Source organism: Symphalangus syndactylus, chromosome 3 (assembly GCF_028878055.3).
Source record: "Symphalangus syndactylus isolate Jambi chromosome 3, NHGRI_mSymSyn1-v2.1_pri, whole genome shotgun sequence".
Lineage (NCBI taxonomy): Eukaryota > Metazoa > Chordata > Mammalia > Primates > Hylobatidae > Symphalangus > Symphalangus syndactylus.
The window spans coordinates 108,900,358-108,922,293 of NC_072425.2; the positions used below are offsets into that span (position 1 = coordinate 108,900,358).

The 21,936-nt window shown below is 34.0% G+C and overlaps 1 protein-coding gene across 9 annotated transcripts in view; it reads right to left on the minus strand.

Moving 5' to 3' along the window:
* Positions 1-21,936, minus strand: part of AKAP9 (A-kinase anchoring protein 9) — a 176,721-nt gene that overhangs the window by 36,928 nt on the left and 117,857 nt on the right. For 6 of the 9 annotated variants that reach the window (XM_063636347.1, XM_063636348.1, XM_063636351.1 and 3 more), the window contains 7 exons: positions 15,963-16,125; positions 14,920-15,132; positions 11,948-12,180; positions 10,878-10,997; positions 6,940-7,116; positions 6,180-6,284; positions 196-348 (listed from right to left, as the gene is read on the minus strand). In XM_063636347.1, the coding sequence (XP_063492417.1) occupies positions 196-348; positions 6,180-6,284; positions 6,940-7,116; positions 10,878-10,997; positions 11,948-12,180; positions 14,920-15,132; positions 15,963-16,125 (1,164 nt within the window). Of the gene's footprint in view, positions 1-195; positions 349-6,179; positions 6,285-6,939; positions 7,117-10,877; positions 10,998-11,947; positions 12,181-14,919; positions 15,133-15,962; positions 16,126-18,962; positions 19,249-21,936 lie in introns of those variants that run through there. The other 3 variants (XM_055272719.2, XM_055272718.2, XM_063636350.1) reach the window with 3 other exon arrangements.

A 21,936-nucleotide genomic window follows, 5' to 3' on the forward strand; every position in this document is an offset into this window, starting at 1 on the left:
AGAATTGCTTGAACTGGGGAGGCAGAGCTTGCAATGAGCCAAGATCACACCATTGCACTCCAGCCTGGGCGACAGCGTGAGACTAAATCTCAAAAAAAATTTAAAAAAAAGAAATAATAATAATAATAATAATAAAGCAATATAGGACTAAAACTATGACTTATTTACAGATAAATGTTTTTCTCAACTAATTACCTTAAATAATTTGTTTTCCTGTTCAAGTTCTTGTAGGCGGGTAGTAGATTCCTTTTTCTGTATTTCTAATTGCATATGTAATTGTTGAACTTCTTCATTCTTATTTTCCAGTTCTTCTCTAAACTGTTCTAATTGCTCTTCTAAGTTTGTAATCTTTAATATCAAAATTATCAAAAGAGAAAAAATGTTTATACAAACATTTATGAAGATAAAATGAAGAGTGCTATATTAGTTTTACAAAGTATGCATGCTTAAAACATGAGTCATAAGAATAAAAGAATGTGGTTTTTCTAAGCCAGGTATAACCTGTGTTACCTGTGTGGTTCCTAGACATGCTCAAACTGGCCACCCTTAAACTATCCTACACAAAGCACAGAGGAAACCTCCTGAGGAAGGATAAATGGAGCCACTTCCTATCTAAGTATCTTTTCCTGAAGCAGAAAAGAGTCATAGGAGGAAGGGAAAGAGTCCACATATTAAATCTTAGTTTATGTTACATTTAGTTGCTATCAAAAGGCCTAGAAAAGTCGTAGAATTGTTTGTTTTGTTAGCCACCATATAAGACCAACTCAATTTAGTCCAAAAATATCTAATTAACTTACTGAAAGGCCTGGCTGCCATGTGGCTTGTTAAGCAGAAGGAAGCTGAGATAGAAACTAAGACCAAGAGATCCTTAGGTCTGAATTACAAAAACCTCAGAGTAAGTGAATTATACAATTCAGGAGAAAATCAGATAGCTCCTATAGGTAGGACAACAGAAATTTATTTAATCATTTTGAGGATGGATTATCAATAATGGTAAAGCAACTGCTTTTTGATGGTTAGAGACTGAAACGAATGGTGAATATTAAGAATTATTTTTATATTTAAAAACTGGTTTTGACTGAGGACAGTAACATTCATTTGGCTCACTGGTTTGTTGCTACTTAATACAAAGTGAATGAATGATTTCCAAATGTGTATTTACCTCATGATCAAAACTGCTGATCAAAAAGCAAACTAAGATGCAGGAGCATCTCTGTTATTTAAGGCAACAGAGCCTATCCTCAGCAACACTTAGTGACAAGTGGCTCAGAAAGCAGCTTATAAATCATTTACTGCCTTAGAAACTGAAAGAGGGAATCGCTGATTACACACTAACACATCACATACTGAGAACCATATCTGAACACTGGCAAATCCTTGAAAACCAGTTAACTTAGTATTTCCTAAACAGTATCAATACTAGTAGTAATAGCCATCACTTGTAACAGTTTACCACTAAGCACTGTACAAAGTGCTTTACATGTATTATTTCTTAAAACCCTGTTACAACTTTATGAGATCTGTTCTGAGTATCCCCATTTTAGAGATGAGGATGGACGTCAGAGAGAGGAGTAATTTGCTTTGAGGCCACATGGCAAGTATGTGGAGAAGCCAGCTTTTGAACCTGAGGAGTTTATCTCTGAATCTTCCACTCTAAACTATCATTTATCCTGCTTCTAATAACTAATGTCTAAGACTTACACTTAAAATTTTTCTGTAACACTGGTTATTAAACTCAGTAGACACTGAAATACATTTAATGACTGAACATAAATAATTACCAGGTTGTTGAAAACTGTAATGATTATATCTTCTTCAAAGTGATCTAACATAGTATTTACAACTATCCCTACATTTCTGTAACTACTTTGATGACAAGGTATTATTTTAAAATCAACATATAAATAGTTATTTAAGTTCAAATTGCTGCCCTATCTCATATGAAATTTCCTTTTTTTATACAATAGTTTATGACCAATTTCTTAACTTTGTGACATGAAGCCTTGCTATTCAGTGTGGTCTCAAGAGCAGTAGAGTTGGCATCATGTGGGAACATGTTAGGTGTGCAAAATGCCATGTCACACCCCAGACTTGTGTTTTATTTTTTTTTAATTTTTGACTCATTTTGTTTTACAGTAATCACATAGGAAATGAACTCTATTATATATTCCTTTTTAATCTTTTAAAAAAAATTATACTTTTAAGTTCTGGGATACATGTGCAGAATGCGTAGGTTTACTACACAGGTACACATGTGCCATCGTGGTTTGCTGCACCCATCAATCCATCATCTACATTAGGTATTTCTCCCAATGCTATCCCTCCCTTAGCTCCTCACCCCCTGAAAGGCCGCGGTGTGATGTTTCCCTCCCTGTGTCCATGTATTCTCATTGTTCAGCTTCCACTTATGAGTGAGAACATGTGGTGTTTGGTTTTCTATCCTTGTGATAGTTTGCTGAGAATGATGGTTTCCAGCTCCATCCATGTCCCTGCAAAGGACATGAACTCATCTGTTTTTATGGCTGCATAGTATTCTATGGTGTCTATGTACCATATTTTCTTTATCCAGTCTATTATTAACGGACATTTGGGTTGGTTCCAAGTCTTTGCTATTGTGAATAGTGCTGCAATAAACCTATGTGTGCATGTGTCTTTATGGTAGAATGATTCATAATCCTTTGGGTATATACCCAGTAATGGGATTGCTGGGTCAAAAGGTATTTCTGGTTCTAGATCCTTGAGGAATCGCCACACTGTCTTCCACAATGGTTGAACTAATTTATACTCTCACCAACAGTGTAAAGGCGTTCCTATTTCTCCACATCCTCTCTAGCATCTGTTGTTTCCTCTTTAATGATTACCTTTCTAACTGGCATGAGATGGTATCTCACTGTGGTTTTGATTTGCACTTCTCTGATGACCAGTGATGATGAGCTTTTCTTCATACGTTTGTTGGCCACATAAATGTCTTCTTTTGAGAAGTGTCTGTTAATATCTTTTGCCCACTTTTTGATGGGGTTTTTTTTTTCTTGTAAATTTGTTTAAGTTCTTTGTAGATTCTGGATATTAGCCCTTTGTCAGATGGATAGATTGTAAAAATTTTCTCCCATTCTGTAGGTTGCCTGATGTTTCTGATGACAGTTTCTTTTGCTGTACAGAAGCTCTTTCATTTAATTAGATACCATTTGTCAATTTTGGCTTTTGTTGCCATTGTTTTTGGTTTTTTAGTCATGAAGTCTTTGCCCATGCCTATGTCCTGAATGGTATTGCCTAGGTTTTCTTCTAGGGTTTTTATGGTTTTAGGTCTTAGTCTTTAATCCATCTTGAGTTAATTTTTGTATAAGATTTGTGTTTTAACAAGATCCCTGGGTGATTCGCGTGTGTATTAAAGTTTGAAATGCACTGGTCTAAAGCACTAACTTGCCTATTCTAAGTAGCTGAAGTTCAGGCATCATATCAGACACTTCAATTCCCCCAAATGACACTATGAGACATTCTTTCCTTTATTCAGTCAGGCTCTAGTTTAGTACTAGGCTCTCTTATTATTGAGCCTGTAACCACCCACAACCAGAAGAACATTATTAAGATTTAAAAACAAAGGCTGGTAAATATTTGTTTTAATCTTGCTTAATTTATCTAATAATTGAAATTCATGTTTGGATTAATTTGCATCTATTTTTGTTTTTTTTCTTTTTCTTTTTTTTTTGAGACGGAGTCTCAACTCTGTTGCCCAGGCTGGAGTGCAGTGGTACGATCTTGGCTCACTGCAAGCTCCACCTCCCGGGTTCACAGCATTCTCCTGCCTCAGCCTCCCGAGTAGCTGGGACTACAGGCGCCCACCACCACGGCTGGCTAATTTTTTTTTTTTTTTGTATTTTTAGTAGAGATGGGGTTTCACGATGTTAGCCAGGATGGTCTCGATCTCCTGACCTAGTAATCCATCCGCCTCAGCCTCCCAAAGTGCTGGGATTACAGGCATGAGCCACCATGCCTGGCCTGTTTTCTTTTTTAAAAAGCGTTTTTATCCCTTTCAAATGTACATATGTCTCCTTAATTACACAGTAGATTCCTAGACGTCCACTGCTGGTTTTACAATTGGGTACTGGTGCTACAGGTGCATTAAGAGCTCACTAAATGTTGAATGGCAGTCTTTAATACTTCTCACCAACAAGACAAAATGGGCCCCAATGCTTTGAGAGTATAGTATCACAAGGGCTTCAAACTCACAGAAATCTAAGAGGAACTCCTTTTCAACCACTTAAAGTGTGACCATGATCAAGTTATTTAACTTCTCTTAAGGCTCAGTTTACACATCTGTAAAATGGGGATAACAGTCTGTCCTCAGGAAGAAAGTGTTAATGGTAAAAGGGCGTTTAAGTACTTAGTACTGTCTAATTACATAGGCCTCAACAAAACTATTATTTATTATTGCTAACTGTAAGCTAGATCTCGTTAGCTCTACAGAGAGCTAAAACCTATCAAATGTATCTTTTTCTAAAATCCTTCTATTCCTTTCCCCATTTTCTACCTCCTCCTATAATTCTAAAACTCCTTTCTTTTGTAGTTCTCTTTTTATTCATCCTGCATTTCTAAATTTCTAATAAACTTAAAAAATGTTTTATACAAATTTAGGCTCTGAGAGTAAAGTATCTCAAATACCATGATACATAGGGACATCTTATATTTATACTCCATCAGATATCTGAAAGCATTTGCCTAGTTTCTGGGGAAAAAATGCTTAAGAAGTTATTTTCAATAAAATACATTTTAATTCTATGTTCCTGCCTCTCAGTCTCCAGTTATGGTAGGTGAATGGGTTTTGATAAAGTACTTGTTACTGTTATTAGGGTCAGCTGTCAGTTTAACCTCTTACTCATTTACCGTTTCTCTCCTTATCTGTAAAAAACATCAGTCAGTTGACAGATGCCCTCTAAAGTTTCTCATAGTTTTGAACAACTATGATTCTGAGTAAAAGGTAGACAGTTATCAGATACTTAATTCAAGATAGCAGTGCTATATTATATTCAAAAGATAATAAAAATATAAAATCAGTAAGGTTAATCAATTATCCACAGTCAACTATCACTGCTTTGGGTCCAGTTTAGAAGGTCTGTCTTTTTAGGTAACATATAATTACTTTACTCAGTTTAAGGGAAATCTTTAAATGTTAACTCTTTGAAACACAGAAATAGTTACATATAAACAAAAGTGCTCCCCACCTCCCACAAAAAAATCAAAAGTCAAAATAAATAAGAGCCTCTCAGATAAACATTACTCAGTACTATGTGATAGTGAGAAAATAATCCTTCTCATGGAAATGATTTCAACTATAGTCACTTACATAGATGCCTTTTTTCTCCTCTAATCTACAGGTTTTCTGAACTATAGTTTTAGCTGATATCTAAATCATTCTTATATTTTTCAAAGCAGCTTAAGTTCATAACTATTTGTTAAAATATAGTAAGTCTTCTGAGAATATTAGAGACAAAAATGTAATTTAAAAAATTTTAAACATTTTAAATGATAAGATATAGCTAGACAATGTAGAGTAGGCTATGTTTTTTAAAAACTATTAGTAGACAAAGGCTTAAATAAGTTATAAATTAGGAAGTTGAGGTTACCATTGTTCTGAAAGTAGATTTTTAGTTTTTTGGAAGAAGGGGCAGAGAAACAAAGGAGAACTTTATATAATTGCTTTACTATTAAAGCAATTTACTATTAATCTTTTGTTTTAGGAACATATTCTATATATTGTAAAATAGGACTATAATCTCCCAGGGCAATACAATAAAAAAAAAAAAAAAGCACAGCAAAGCAGCAATAATTCAGTATGTATTCTACGGTTAGGAGAAAAGGGATATTGCCTTTTGTCCTAACACTACTATATCTCTCCACCCTCTACACTCCTGCTAAATTGGCCTTCTTCCTGTTCCTCCGAACTTCGTCCTGCTTCAAGGCCTTTACGCTGGCTATTCTCTCTATCTGGAGCACCCTTCTTTCCCGTCAGCTTAATTACTCATATGTTTACTGCCTTCAAGGTCAGTTTTGGCATTGAGCTGAGAAACAGCCTCAACTTTGGTTTTAGATTATAAACTCCATTGAGTTCAAATAATATTTTCAAGGTAACTGATTTAAAATAATTCAAACCACACTGTGTCATTTAAAAATAAACTCCTTACCTCTTTTTCCTTTCTGTCTATGGCATCTCGTTCAGCCTGCAATTGTACTTCTAGGGACAATTCTGGTTTAGCTTCTACAGCTCCAAAGTGTTTTCGGTCCTCTACCTTTAAATATATAAAAATTTTCTCAAAATTTGATAAAGTAAATCCTGATTATCCAGTTTTTTTTTTGTTTGCTTTTTTTTTTTTGAGAAGCAGCAATTCTGTTTCTCCAATTAGAAGTAGAAAGTCTACTTCTAATTAGTGAATAATAAAAAAGTTGGCCGGGCATGGTGGCTCACGCCTGTAATCCCAGCACTTTGGGAGGCTGAGGCAGGTGGATCACCTGAGGTTGGGAGTTTGAGACCAGCCTGATCAACATGGAGACACCCCGTCTCTACTAAAAATACAAAAATCAGCTGGGTGTGGTGGCTCATGCCTATAATCCCAGCTACTTGGGAGGCTGAGGCAGAAGAATCGCTTGAACTCAGGAGGCAGAGGTTGTGGTGAGCCAAGGTCGCACCATTGCGCTTCAGCCTGGGCAACAAGAGCGAAACTACGTCTCAACAAAGCAAAACAAAACAAAACAACAACAAAAAAACTCTTCCCTTCTCAGGACTAAGACATGCAAGCAACATTTGGAAATAAGAACAAACAGAAATGGTTATGATGTCAACAGAGACATAAACATATTATGTAATAATACCTACAAGAAGTTGACAATTTAAGAGTATTCTTCATTAAAACACTTAATAAAGTTAGCCCAAATAAAATGCCACACCTTTTGAAAAGTATCTGCACTCACAAGTAGTGCCTGCTCCAGTTCTCTTACTCTGAACTCCAGTTTCTCTATTTCTTCATTCCTTTCTTGTATATCCCTTTGAAGCTGCTCTTTAGAGAGCAAAAGCTCACTGCATTTGTCTGTTTTTTCTTTCAGATGATTTGCTAACTGTTCAACCTGAAATATAAGAGGCAAAAAATTTAATTTAAAAAAATTTCAGCAAGCTAGTTAGTAAAGGTTGAGTTATCCCTCATTTTGGATATCTACAATCCAAAATGCTCCAAAATCTGAAACTTTTTTGTCTGTTTAAGAAATGGGGCTGGGCACGGTGGCTCACGCTTGTAATCCCAGCACTTTGGGAGGCCGAGACGGGTGGATCATGAGGTCAGGAGATCCAGACCATCCTAGCTAACACGGTGAAACCTTGTCTCTACTAAAAAATACAAAAAATTAGCTAGGCGTGGTGGCGGGCGCCTGTAGTCCCAGCTACTCGGGAGGCTGAGGCAGGAGAATGGCGTGAACCCGGGAGGCAGAGCTTGCAGTGAGCCGAGATTGTGCCACTGCACTCCAGCCTGGGCAACAGAGTGAGACTCCATCTCAAAAAACAAACGAAAAAAGAAATGGAGTCTCATTATGTTACCCAGGCTGGAATGCAGTGGCTATTTACAGGCACGATCGTCATGCACCACAGCCTCAAACTCCTGGGCTCAAGCAATTCTCCTGCATCAGCCTCCTGAGTAGCTGGGACTACAGATGCACACCAACAAGCCCAGGTCAAAATCTGAAACTTTTTGAGCACTGACATCATGCTCAAAGGAAATGCTCATTGGAGCATTTCACATTTCAAATTAGGATGTTGAATAGGTAAGTATAATGCAAATATTACAAAATTCAAAATATCTGAAATCTGAAACACTTCTCTCAAGCATTTTAAAGAATACTCAATGCATATAAAACAATCTTCATTTCAAAAATTTTTTTCTAAAAAGTATTTTTAAATGTTATGCTAATATAACTTTGTATAAAGATAGCAACTGCTGTCTCCAACAAAGGTAACATTTTACAAGTTGAAAAAATTAAGCAACACTAGTAGACCACAAATAATATTGCTTTCACGTAATCCTTTAAAAAATCTTTCTCTTAAGACTAAGACTTTCTCCACCTAGGAAGAGGGGAAAAAAATGCATTTTTCATAAGGCTGAATTATCTAATGGCACAACCACACTAAATCCTAATAAAGATGACAAATTTGCAGGTACTGATTTACTCTTGTATGAGATAAAATGACCTAAATAAATCTTTTATGGACTATATTTTGGAAACAGTCATTGGGAAAGCTTTTTCAATCTATACATTCCATCAGCCCAGGAAAGAGATAAGGATGAAGGGGTGTGAGAGGGATCTGTGCACCTTGAAGGTTTCCCTAAATGTCTCTAGTCTTGGTTTCTCCTTTAACCAAAATAATGATGTTTGCCAAGACCTATTCCCTAAGAATGATATGGAGATCCCTTCCAGTGAATGGTTCTGTGACAGGAAGGATTAGTAGTACTGTATGGAAAGTGAGGAAGGAAAGCTTACTTTAAAAAAAGCAACATGTGACGTTAAGAAAGTAATTCTACCTTTTCTTTTCAGTGAAATATTCTGAGGAAATTATCTAAAAAATGACAGTTATTTCTCAGAACATTAAAAGAATGCAAGCTTAACTATAATTTCAGGTTCAAGGATGACAGCAATAAAGCCACTGATATGTGCAGTCAGTTTTAAAGAGAAAAAGAAAAAAATGGGAAAAAATAAGCTGCTGAGGAGAAACTTTAATAAGTTGACTAAGATTTGGAGTAAGGTTAAGAAAAAAGGCAACAATGTAGGTACAATAAAATGGTGCAACAGTTAGAAAAAAAAAAATCAAACATGCACATCTTTGTTAGTTTCTTAAAGTTTCATGAGCAAAGCAGGCCAACCTTTTCAAATAAAAGAAAACTACATAATAGGAAATGACAGCCTAGGTTCTAGAGCTTAAATATTCTTTGAAGTACAACAAATGACTACTTTTTAAAAGCCAAAAATATGTTTGTCAGAAATGGGGCAATAACTAGAAACTGTGGATAACTTTTTTCTTTTTTTTGAGACGGCGTCTTGCTCTGTTGCCCAGGCTGGAGTGCAGTGGCGCGATATCGGCTCACTGCAAGCTCTGCCTCCCAGGTTCATGCCATTCTCCTGTCTCAGCCTCCCGAGTAGCTGGGACTACAGGTGCCTGCCACCACGCCTGGCTAATTTTTTTTTTTTTTGTATTGTTAGTAGAGATAGGGTTTCACTGTGTTAGCCAGGATGGTCTCGATCTCCTGACCTCGTGATCTGCCCACCTCGGCCTCCCAAAGTGCTGGGATTACAGGCTTGAGCCACCACGCCCGGCCATGGAGACTGATAACTTTTGTACTACTCTAGTGTACAACATTTTATTATAAGGAATTTATTAGCACTCTGTACTTCTTCAGCTTTAAGAGAAATGAAATCCACTAAACTGTTTAGAAATTACATTCGAAATAAAAATTGTTTCAGAAATAATACTAGTTAAAGTGTTCACTATGTGCCAGGTCAACACTCCTATGATCTGGGTGCTATTACAATCTCTATTTTAGAAATGAATTAACAGAGATTTGAGAGGTTAACTGACTTAGTTACTGTCATTACCTAGTAAATGGCAGGGCCATGATACAAACTGGGATTGCCTTACCCAAAGCACAATGTCTTTATCACCATGACAAGCCATCTTTAGGTATTCATACAGTGAATCCTCTCTCATTTATGTAGCATTCATTTGGTAAATAGAGTTTTGACTATGTTTCTATGAGGAAAATGGGCAGTTGGGGTGAAAAAGGAGAAGCAGGGAGACTGGTTAAGAGGCTACCACAGTGATCCAGGCAAACAAGTGACAACTGGGATTTAGGAAGATGAACAAAAGTGCAAAGGACAGAAAGAGGCAGTGCAGTCTGACCCATCAGTGGGTTGGAAGTAGGGGTTGAGAAAAAGAGGAGAATCAAGGCTGATTCTAGTTCTCAGCAATGGGGCAGGTTAGAAGGTACAGAATTTACTGACATGAAGAAGGAAAATGTTTTATGCTTGTCTTTCTCTGGTAGTGGCTAATCAGGAATCAAGACCTCTCTTTTGGACATGTTAATTTTGAGACATCTAAGCAGAGACAGAGTAGGCACTGGATATCCAATTCTGGAGCTTAACAGAAATGTCACAGATGGAAATACAAATGTGGAGTCATTTATATATGACTGCCTGGGAAGAGGCTATAAATAGGAAATAAAAAGGGGCCCAAGAGTAAGTTTTGGGGCACTCCATCATTTATGCTGGGTAGGAAAAGGAGAAACAAAGACTAGAGGAGAGAGACCAGTGGAGTAGGTGTGTCACAGAAACAAGAGAAGGAAGTATTTCTGGGAGAAGGCTGCAATAAATGCCTGTAAATGGTTGAGTAGGATGGAGACAGAGGTGGATATTAGCCATAGCCATGAGGCTCTGGGTCAGCTTCACAAGAACAATTTAAATGGAGTAGAAGGTATAACCCTACTGAGAAACAAGGGTTGGATACTTCACTGGAGCGGACTAATAAGAGAATAGGAAATGGAAAAGTAAAGTGTGAACACAGATAACTCTCTTGATCACTTTTGTTAGGAATGGGAATAAAGAAATAAACAGAGTTTATTTAATTGGGAAATACTAGAAGACATATGCAGATGGAAATGATTCCAAATTTCAATACCAACAATTTTTACGGTTAATTACCTTCTCATGCTTAAGTAATATTAAGTTTTCTGATTTTGAAGATTTACATACAACAGAAAGAATCCACTTTTAAGTTTTTAATGATATGCATCTTATTTTACACTTGATACAAATTACTGTAAGTTGGGCAATATCAGTGAAGTCCTTACCTCTCTAGTTTGATGTTCACTGATAGGCTGGAATCGAGGAACAACCTTAAGTTGCTGTTCTAGTTTCTGTATTTCCTGTTGGAATACATCTCTCTCATGTTCTCTGTCAATGGCTTGCTCCTAAAGTTTAATGATAATAATGATAGCAGCTGAAGAAACAGTATTTAGTGAAGCTATTATTTCTTACTTCTCTTTTAGATATATGTTAGTTTTGTTTGAAGACAAAGGACTGATGATCATGGAATATCCCAAACCACAAAAGTTTTAAAAGATAACATTTTATTTTTTATATGCCATATAGCCTATTTGGCCTCCTCAACAAAAATTCAAGTATTAATATTAAAATATTATTTGAAGTACATTTCTTTTTTTAAGTAATATTAAATACAGGATGAAAAAATATTCACCTTAAAATGAATTTACTTTTCTGGAACAAAGGAGGAATTCCACGTTAGTTTAGCCATTAAACAAATAAAACAAATTGTTTGGTAAATCAATTTCTTGAATCCTAATCTAGGTTTTACATCTAAAGTTATAAAATGAGTAAGAATCTGATTCTCTGATCTATGAAGAGAATATCAGGCTTAAGTGAAATCTCAAAAGAAAAAAAAAATGTGAAATTAGAGATTTAACATCTTTTTGGAAGAGAGTAATGACAGCATGACCACTGTTCCAGGCCCATTTCCAACGGCCACACTGTTACCTATGTGTATCTTTTACAGGTGAAGCAGTGGTGGCCCATTATCTCTTTGCCTACCTAAATAAAAAACTAGAATAAGCTTCTGATCTGAATTTGGAAAGGTAAACTAGTGGGGCTTATTCATAATTTTTATTATGTATAACTCAATACATAATAAAATGTACTGATTTTAATTCTGAGTGCTGCACAATAAAAATTATTGGAATCTTAAATTGGAATAGTACTTTTTGATTGATTAGTAGAATCGACACCTAATAAAACACGGAAAAACTAATTCAACAGTCTTTTCATAATTTAAAATTCATAGCCTAGTATACTAGCAAAGAACATTCCACTAAGAAAAATCAATATTCAACTTGAGAATACTTACATCTAAAAATTTTCTCATTTTTTCTAACTGCTTTTCCAATGCTTGGTTTTGCTGTCTTAAATCCATTAGTTCAGCATTTTTTTCTTGTTCCAGCTCTATAAACCTACTGACTTGTTCTTCCACATCTATTTCTAGAGCTTTCACTTGTTTTTGAAGGTCATCACGTACTTTTTCAGCTTGACATTGTACTTCTAGTTTTTCCTTCATTAATTTTTCTGTCTCCTGTAGTAATTCTGTTTATTAATACAAAATATACTGAATTAAATCACAATTAATGATGTTATGATAATGAAATCCCTGATAACTATGTCCAAATTTTACGTTCATGAAATAAAAGGCTGAGAATTATTTTAAATACACATGAAAGTAAATATTCTTATGAAAATATCAAAATTATATTAAAATATTTCTATATAAGTAAACAAGCCATTATTAATAAAACTATACAGAATTATTAACAAAAAATATGTCCTGTCACTAAAAATAATATTTTTGTGAAAAGAACACAGCAAATGACCAAAAAAAGTCTATTTTTACTACTGGGCAAAGAACAAAGTCCAATTAAATTCAAGCACAGAAAAAAACTCAGCGTTTTCTTCACCTCAGGCAAAAAGCAATTCATTCCAAACCCATAAAGTCAATTTTATTTGCATACACAATAAACGTGAAGATCAAACAGTGTAAATCTTTAACCAAGGCAAGTCTAAGAGTTACAGAAATATAAATACAGCTATAATTGAAATTTCCTGTTAGTCTTACTCCTTATTAGATCCATATTCCTGAGTTGCTTTTGCATGGTCACATGTATGTGAATCAAGGGAAAACTGACATGTATGAGAGGCAGTGTGGTGTAGTGCTTAAGAGCAGACCATAGGCTCAACCTAGCTCAGCACCTTATCTCCCATGTGACAATTATGATGTCCTTTAGTTTCCTTATATGTAAACTGAGGATAATATTATTACTGATCTCTCAGAGTTATTTTGGCATTAAATGAGTTAATATATGTAAAGAAAAGTGTCTGAGGTATGGTAAGCACTATGTGTTAGCTATTAATATTATTAATATAACAAAGTGTATACAGTAAAAATAATCTTCTAATGAAGAAAATGGAAAGAACATATCCCTAGGGTCTTTAAACTAACTAGTATGCCAACATTATACTCAGGACTAGGGATCTCTAGAAAACAGCTTTCCTTTTAAAACAATATTAGATGTTAATATAAAAATAAATCAACCAGAAAGCCTCTTATTAAATTTCACTGATCCTTTTGCTACCATCATCTTACATACTTCCTGATTTAGAAGGAGTATTTAAAAAACTCATAGATTGAAAGAGTTTAATATATTTGTTAAATGGTTTCTTAAAAAACTCAAAATGGCTGGGTATGGTGGCTTACGCCTGTAATCCCAGCACTTTGGGAGGCAGAAGTGGGCGGATCACCTGAGGCCAGGAGATTGAGACCAGCCTGGCCAACATGGTGAAACCCCGTCTCTACTAAAAGTACAAAAAATTAGCCAGGCATGGTGGCTCCCGCCTGTAGTCTCAGTTACTCAGGAGGCTGAGGTGGAAGAATCGCTTGAACCCAGGAGGCGGAGGTTGCAGTGAGCCGAGATCACACCACTACACTCTAGCCTGGGCGACTGAGCAAGACTCCATTTCAAAAAACAGACAAACAAACAAACAAAAATCAAAATGGTTTTAAGCTCTATGCAAAAATCGACATCATAAGATGATGGTCAGTATGAATCTCAGATGTTAATTTCAAATGAAAATTTGTACTTTTATTGTAAGAAAAGTTTATTTGTTGTTGTTAAAGAGAAAAACTGTAAGTATGGAACAACAGCAACACTGCAAAACTAGAGATGTTAGTTGGCTGAAAATCCAGAGGTCACCCACATTTTGGAGTTTAAAGTCTACCACCGAAACATTGGCCATGCAATTGCACACACACACCTGCTCCTGGTGCTGCATCGACTGCAGCATCTACTAGTCCTAGGAAAATAGAGAAAAACAACAAAAAAAGACACAACAAAAGTATAATTTATATGTCTTCTACTTCCTAAAATGGGATAATGCACAGGCACACACATGTATCAAAAGCAAGAGTTGAAGACACTGATTATCACTGGTAACATTTTGAGAAGTTCCAGTATTTTTTGAATATTTTGCATATATGGCATATACTTTCCATATTAAAAATCCCAAACTAAACCTGTTTAATTAATTTGAGCAGCCGGAAGAAACTTAACTATATTACAAAAATGTATGCTGTATTTCTAAACTGATAAAATGAAACTGGTGAAATTGCATATTTAAAAATCCAACTGCATGTGTAATATAAAAGAGAGAGGACATGGTAAACAGGATTTAAAGTTCCATCGTTACAAGGACTGACATTTACTGCTAAACAAACTTTCACTTCAAGATATTACTTAATTTCTTATTTAATGAAAAATGAAAGGTTACTTATACATTTAAGTATTATTTGAATTCCTACTACATTAAACTAGATGTCAGCCTACCAGCCACTGACCTTTTTAAATCTACTCTGCTTGCAAGTCAAAAATCCCCTCCACCTGCTCATTACTAGTGCCAGATCAGTGCTTTTAGATATTTAATCCAAGTATACATTTTTGCTGCCTCTCTGCTATTAGAACTAAACCTTACACAATTTTTAAAATATCCTGCCTCATTATTTGCAGCTTTCTCTTGAAGCAGAAGTTTGAGGATAAATGAAGAACTATCTTTTCCTGTTAACATCTGCCTAAGGAAAAAGAAAAAAAAAAACCTGATTCCACATGATTGGCTAATAAGACATTTAACTGTAAGGTAGATTTTCTCATAATTTTTCAAATCTCTCTATAAAATATATGAATAATGGCACTGAAAGAGGAAAAAAGCCACCTTAAGCCTTTGAAGAATACAAATAAAATTAGAGGACTGTTTCATACAAATTCTGAAAATACATACGTTGTTCAACTGGGCCTGCCTCTGCTTTCATAGCTTCCTTTTGTCTGGACAGTAATTCTCTTTCTTCTTGGATCTGCTGTTGCTCTGCCTCCAATTCTTGCAATCTGTTACTTGCACATAACAACTCCTGCTCAAGACGATCTATTGTATCAGTTTTTTCCTGAATTTGCCTTTCAAAAAGAGTTTTTTCATCTGCATAGCCATCAATGACACCTATAATACAAAATTAACAGAAAATAGAACTATTATTCATTTCAAATTCAACCACTAGGTTTTAATATAAACAACAAAAGGTGTACTGTTAGCAAAACTTTCCATCATTCCAACCTATTAAAAGTCTTGAATGAATTTGCTGCTCATCACAGCAACTATCAACCTTTAATAGGGTATGGTCAATGCAGACATTTCCTTGTTTACCATTGTGCATAAACATGAAATTTCTCTGAATTTTCTAATACTTTGCCATACCAAAGTACCACATTATGTAGGTGTAACTCACTTTATTAAACAGATATAAACAGTAAGTTTCTCAAAAGCTTAATACAAATTAGATGCTTGTGAAGTGAATCACATTTTGAAAATTAGAAGATTGATATTTTAAGTAATTTTAGAAGGCCAACACCCGTAACAGCAGAGGAGAATTAAAAAGAGCATAGGGCTTTAGAGATTCAAAGCCTGGAATCACCATTTAATGGTATTGGTGCCCTTTAACAATTTAGTAACATCTTTTAGCTTCAGTTTCCTCATCTTTAAATTACAAGGGTTGTCTTAAGATGGTGTGATTATGGTAACGAGTCACCACCATCCTTTTTGGTATTTTCTGAAATTATTAATATTTTCTGTAACTCTATAAATTCTTTTTATAATTAAATATATATATAGTTTTAAAAATTGCTTGGAGGAACTCTGAAGATAAACCACAAGTACTTTTTAATGGTCATTCTAAATTGGATTGATGGCTTCCAAACCTGGCTGTGCATCAAAAATCTCTATTTTAAGACTGAAATTTCTCTACCCTTAGTTGTCAATGGCAAATTGCTCACCCTCAGCCTTACTGAGCTCCACAGCTAGCTGTTCTCTGGCCCTGGACTCCTCATGAAGGCGCTCTCGAAGTTCCTCTTGGCACTTAAGGGACTCTGTTGCTTCTTGTTTCTGTCTAAATGACTCACGCATCAACTCTGTCTGTGTAACTTTCGCATGTTCAAGCTAAACAAAGAGGCAAACAATACATAAAAGAAAATAAAGTGTGGAAATACTAGTTTCATTCCCCATTAAAGCTGGAAAAAAGGAGGATTTTAAAATAAAGATATACTACTGAATTGTAGTCATTTAGATATTGCCAGTGCATGCTAAGATTAGTAGGTAGGAGAAATCAGAGGAGACATGTATATTGGCTGTGCACAACTTTCCATAAAGTGATGCATTCTAGCTTTACTGAACAAAAGAATATGCTTCTTTTGGATATAAACCACTTTAAATCAATGGCTGTGTAGTTTATCATATAAAAGAAGATATAAAGTTAACGAAGCACAGGCATTTATTGTATTTGCCAAAGAATTTTATGTAACTATATGGTCTATGATAAACTTTCTTTTACATTTAGTATTTATGGATTATGACTCCTATAGTATCTGCTGTATACTGTGGGGGACCAATAATACATGATTAATATAATGGCATCAATTAACAAAATGATAGTAGCACAACAAAATGAAATTATATTTATAATCCATGTACTTAACTAAAAACTTTATATTTCTGTCCATTTGTGAAACACCTAAAGCTCCTATGAATATTCAGCTTATTTTCAAAACCGCAGAATACAGAGACATTAACCATAAACACAGATTCCTTAAAATACTACCAATAGCACATACTGACTACATTCTTAAACAATTTTCTAAGATGACAGGAAGCTTAAGGCCAAAGCTCTCTTGATCACTGCTACTAAATGAGCTGTGTGAAACTGCAGAAAAGTACTGTCTCTGCCTTAGTTTTCTGAGCTTTTGACTCTCAGTACCTGCTTATCTGTTATTACTGAAACAATTACATGGGAAAAAATTGAACTCAAATGTTTCTACTATTTAGTCCAAAAATTTTAAGAAGAAATCATCACATATAGAATAACAGGCTCACAGTAAAGTCATAAGAATTTGTAAATTTATATATAAAGTACTTTGTGCATTAAAAAGATATTACATTTTAAGCTTAAAATATGATCAAATGTAGTGGTTTCTAATTTATAGTCACATATTGAAAATGTATTACAAAATCATGATAATATTAAAGAATACTTTATTGTTAAAGACTTCCGCTTTTCACATCTGAGTGGTATTTGTCATAGCAAATGGATTTTAGAGTAACTATAGCTTTTGATGGCTACTCTAAATCAATTTCCAAAATATCCAGTATGCGATTATTCTTGTTTTAATAAGATATTTCAAATATCACTTATAACTTATTTGAAATTAAGATGAATACACGTATAAGATTCATAATAGAAAATTAATCATACATTTTAAATTATAAATTATTTCCTAAAATACCCATGATAATGTTGTTATCTCAAAAGGAATATTTTTACTTTTAACTGGCAAGCGTTTTTCCTTTAAGTCTGGATAACTAATATCATTAATTTTTATTATAAAGAAACATAACAATAAAGTATGAACTAATTTATATACAACTACATGGGAATTTAGTCACAATCCATATTTTAAAAACATATCAATTGCTTTTACACGTTTGTCATTTTTTTCTGTTCATTACATAATGACTATCTAGTAAATACATATAACTAAAAAGGATATGCTTTCTTTTTGTCTTTTTCAAATTTACTATAAGGATACAACAAAGGATTTACAACAAAATAAATGCTTGTTTTAGGTAAGTAAATTAAATAAGTCTTTGCTTCTATGTTCTACTTCTTGACAAGATTTAACCAGCCTTATAATCCATTTAAATATTTATCATAAAACCACAAGAAAAAAACTTGTTTTATAAAATAAAATGAAAAAGTTAGAACAATCAAACACAGTAAATCTAGCAAAAAAAAATTTCATTTATTATAGCAGATGAGATCCACACTTCATCGGGAGATAAGAGACACCCTTCAAATAAATGTTCATTAAATACTTAATATTTAAAGAATCTTCTTCCATTCAGTTAGAGTATGTTTATTCCTAATATCTATAACAATATGAAGTATATAAGATTTAATATTCAATATTTCCAAAGTATTTAAGAAACCTATTACATTAAAAGTACATGTAAAGTATCAGTTAATATTCTGTCACTTTAATTAAAAGTTGCAGAAGAGGTAACAAAACTATTCTGAGAACCATCTGGCTTGTTAAATATTAGCTAGTAAAGGATAAAGCTATGAAAGTCATAAAAAGTGCTGAATAACTTTTAGTTATACTGAATAACTTGTAGTGAACCTGAAATACTAAATATTCAAGCCTCTTTATGCTAAACACTTATCCTTAACAATGTTTATAAAATATATTTCATAGAAAAAGCAGAAAATGGTCTTGTTCCACAAGATTACGAGGCATATTAAAAACAAAAAGTAAGTTTCTTAGGTTGTTAAGAATATTAAAATTAGAATCCAAGCTTCCTTTTTTCCTGGACTGGAACAGCCAATATATCATATGATTGTAAACATTTCCTAATTGCTCAATGACAATTCACTTAGCTGCTTTATAAGTATCAGAATACCTAGTCTCTCAAATATAATAATTATTCCATTTTTATTCAGGATTGGCATCATAAACATACAAAAGCAAGAATATTAAGGAAAAGCAGAATCTTTTTAAACAACCTGCCTGGCATTGGAGAAATGTAATATTATCTCATTCTGCTTTCTGTAATTGAAAACATAGCCAAGTTGGAACTCAGACCAAATTTAGCCCTTAAATACATCTAGGATGAATGAGTAGTAACACATCAAACAAGGTTCTGTCCCATTTAGCCTTAATATAGGCACTCAAAATTTAATTTCTCATTATAGTGTTTAACTAAATGAATATTTTTATACTTACTGAATAAGGAGGGGTAGGCAGTGAAATTTTAGAAATAAGCTTTAATATATGCCCGTTTCTTTTATGAATAAAATGGAAAATAGAAGTATTAACAATTACTGAGTTATTTTCATCCAAATGTTCACATAGAGGAAAAGGATGTGGTAAAGGCACACGAGATTCAACCTCATAAATGTCTTCATCTTGCTCTTCTAACCACGAGCCACTGAGTTTGACAGTTGCCAAATAGGTGCTATAAGAATCCATCCCAGAAGATATAGCTGCTGAACTTCCTAATTTGCTTTATCAGTTTTCTAATACATTAAAGATTTCTTTTTAGTTTATCAAGATCTACCATAGCAGTATAAAAATTTCTTTTTTAGCACTATCAAATAAATGTTATAAAATTAATTCATATAACTGCACAATAAAAGGAGGGGGAAAGTCCAGGAAAAAAACTACAAATCTAAAAAAACTTAGGTCTCTATCAATCTTGATCCCCCCTCAAAAAAACCCAAACCAAAACAACAACCAAAAACCATCAAAAAACAAAAATAAAAGCAAGCAAACAAACAAAAACACCTTTTAAACTAGCATAATTAAGTCCTTGAAGAGAAGAATAAAAAACATCTAATTAGACGAGCAATAAAATTGCTTTTAATATCAACGATGTCTGTAGTAATAAGTAAGCCTTCAAAGCAGAACCTGGCAGGGAAGGTCAAGTTTGAAATCTCCATAGTAGCAGTCTTGAGAAATGCAGTTGCAACATTATTTCTCTTGCTCTTGCTGCTTCACTCTAATCAAAAGGAAAAGCTCTTCTGAACTGAGCTATTCAAATAGCCTCTCATGCTGAGCCAAAGGATTCTAGTCAGTGTCCCCTGAGGAAAAGGTCAGAACAGAGGGTGTGGTTTAATGTCTTTACCTATAGGTACACTGACAGGTGGAATGTGAATTAATACGCCCACAAAAAAGCCTGCCAGACAGGATCCAAGTTCCACGTCAGGGCTTTGAAAGGGCATTTAGACAAGTTTATAATGTTTGTAAGATAAGCTGGTATTTTTCCATTCCATTAAAAAATTGCTTTAATTTAAAAATGTGAAATTAATTATGTTTGAGTCCACATTAGTAACAAGTTATTCAAGTATATAAAATAACCATAATTATTTTTGGAAAATTAAAACTTACTTTTGCTGTTTCCTTAGAAATATTACTCATCTTTCAAGCAGCCACTAAAACTAAATATAGACATTTCAGTTATAACCTATTTTCATATTGTTTATGGAGTACATGTTGAGGAAAAAATTCTTTTTAAAGCTACACTGTATGTAATAGTTGAAAACTATACCACTTAAGGTATCTTATGAACCCTGACTAAATTTTAAAAGCCCAAGTTATATATAATAGCCTTCTGGGTAGCTCCAGAAACCTGGGCAATAGTGAATAAATAAGCCACTCAGAATTTTAGAAGATAAACAACTTACTTTTTAATATTAAAAGATTTTCAATAATGAAAGTTGTTTTAAAGAAAGGAAAAAGCCCTCATTTTGGTATTATTCTATCCAGTAACTAAATATCCTAAATCCACAAAGCCTTTATTTAAATGGAAAAACCCATACTAAAGAAGGCAGGTAATACCAACACAAATCCATTCTACAGCTACTCACACTATAAAGTTGTTTAAACCAGTACTCAAACCATTTCACAGTAGGTAGACTAATAATTAGGGCAGAGAAAATGACATTTTCTACAGAAAGCCAGAATCTACAGGGAGATGGCTTGTAGCTGTGGAGGGGCAGTTGCCTTTTACAAGTCTGGACTAGGCAATAAAAATTTTTTGTTTATTAGGGTTTCTTACGCAACCCTCCAGTTAGTCTGTGAAGGTGTCTTAACAAAGCACATTCACAGATTAATTGGAGGGTTGCATAAGAAACCCTAATAAACACCTATACAAGATAGAGGCCTAATCTTATCACTGCTGCAGCTAAATGTGACTTTAGTGGGGCTTTGGCAGATAGAAGTTGTCAATATCCCAGATGCTCAGCTTTATGAACTGTGGGGACCCATGCTTAGCCTATCAAATACCTCTTAAAATACTCTTTCCCTGCTCCTTCTGCAAACTACAGTTTGTTTTGATAATCTGATATCCAATTTCTCTTATTTGGAGCAAAAACAAAATCTGTAAGAAGAAATAGCCCTTTATAAACAGTAACATTTAGGTCAGGATAAGAACTAACTACAAAGAGAGAAAAATTACTGAGAAAAATGGACTCAAAAAAGTAACAGATTAAGATGATTCAGAATAGGGCAAACAGCCCTCATAACAGTATATTAACTGATGGAGTATTATATTAATTCATGTTCAGAAAGAGGACCATGAATTAAAATAATTGAAATTATTGTCTATTGTTTCACCCATTTTCAGAAGCATGTAAAACTTGCTTCCATCCATGTAAAACAAAAACCTGTAAGTAAGTAGTTATATTGGGAGCACAGGTCAAGGTAAGAAGCTTACACAAAGAAAATAAAGTAAAATCAGGGCAAAAAAGACTCAAAAAAGCAGTATTAAATAAAGATGATTCAGGATAGTGGCATACAGCCCTTGTAACAACAGTAATATTAACAGATGATATATTAATTGATGTTCAGAAAGGTGACTGAATTAGAATAATTCAAATTATATTCTATCTTGCTTCCCCCTCTATTTTAGAAAGCATATAAAACTTCTTGCAATCAAAAATAGTTATAATAAAATGACTTAGAAGAACACACTTTTAATTATCCAGACTAGCTTATTATCGCCAGGTTTCAGATAATCAAGATTTTAATGTATATTTGAAGGCTATTAATTTGCAGCATAGAGTTGTTTCCTAAACAAAATAGCTTTACTTAAATCAAATAATGTCAAACCATTTAACCACCTTTCTTCATAAATTATTTCTTCAAACTGTAAAACACTTTTGTTGCTCTCTTTTGGACTTTGATTTGTTCACCTATT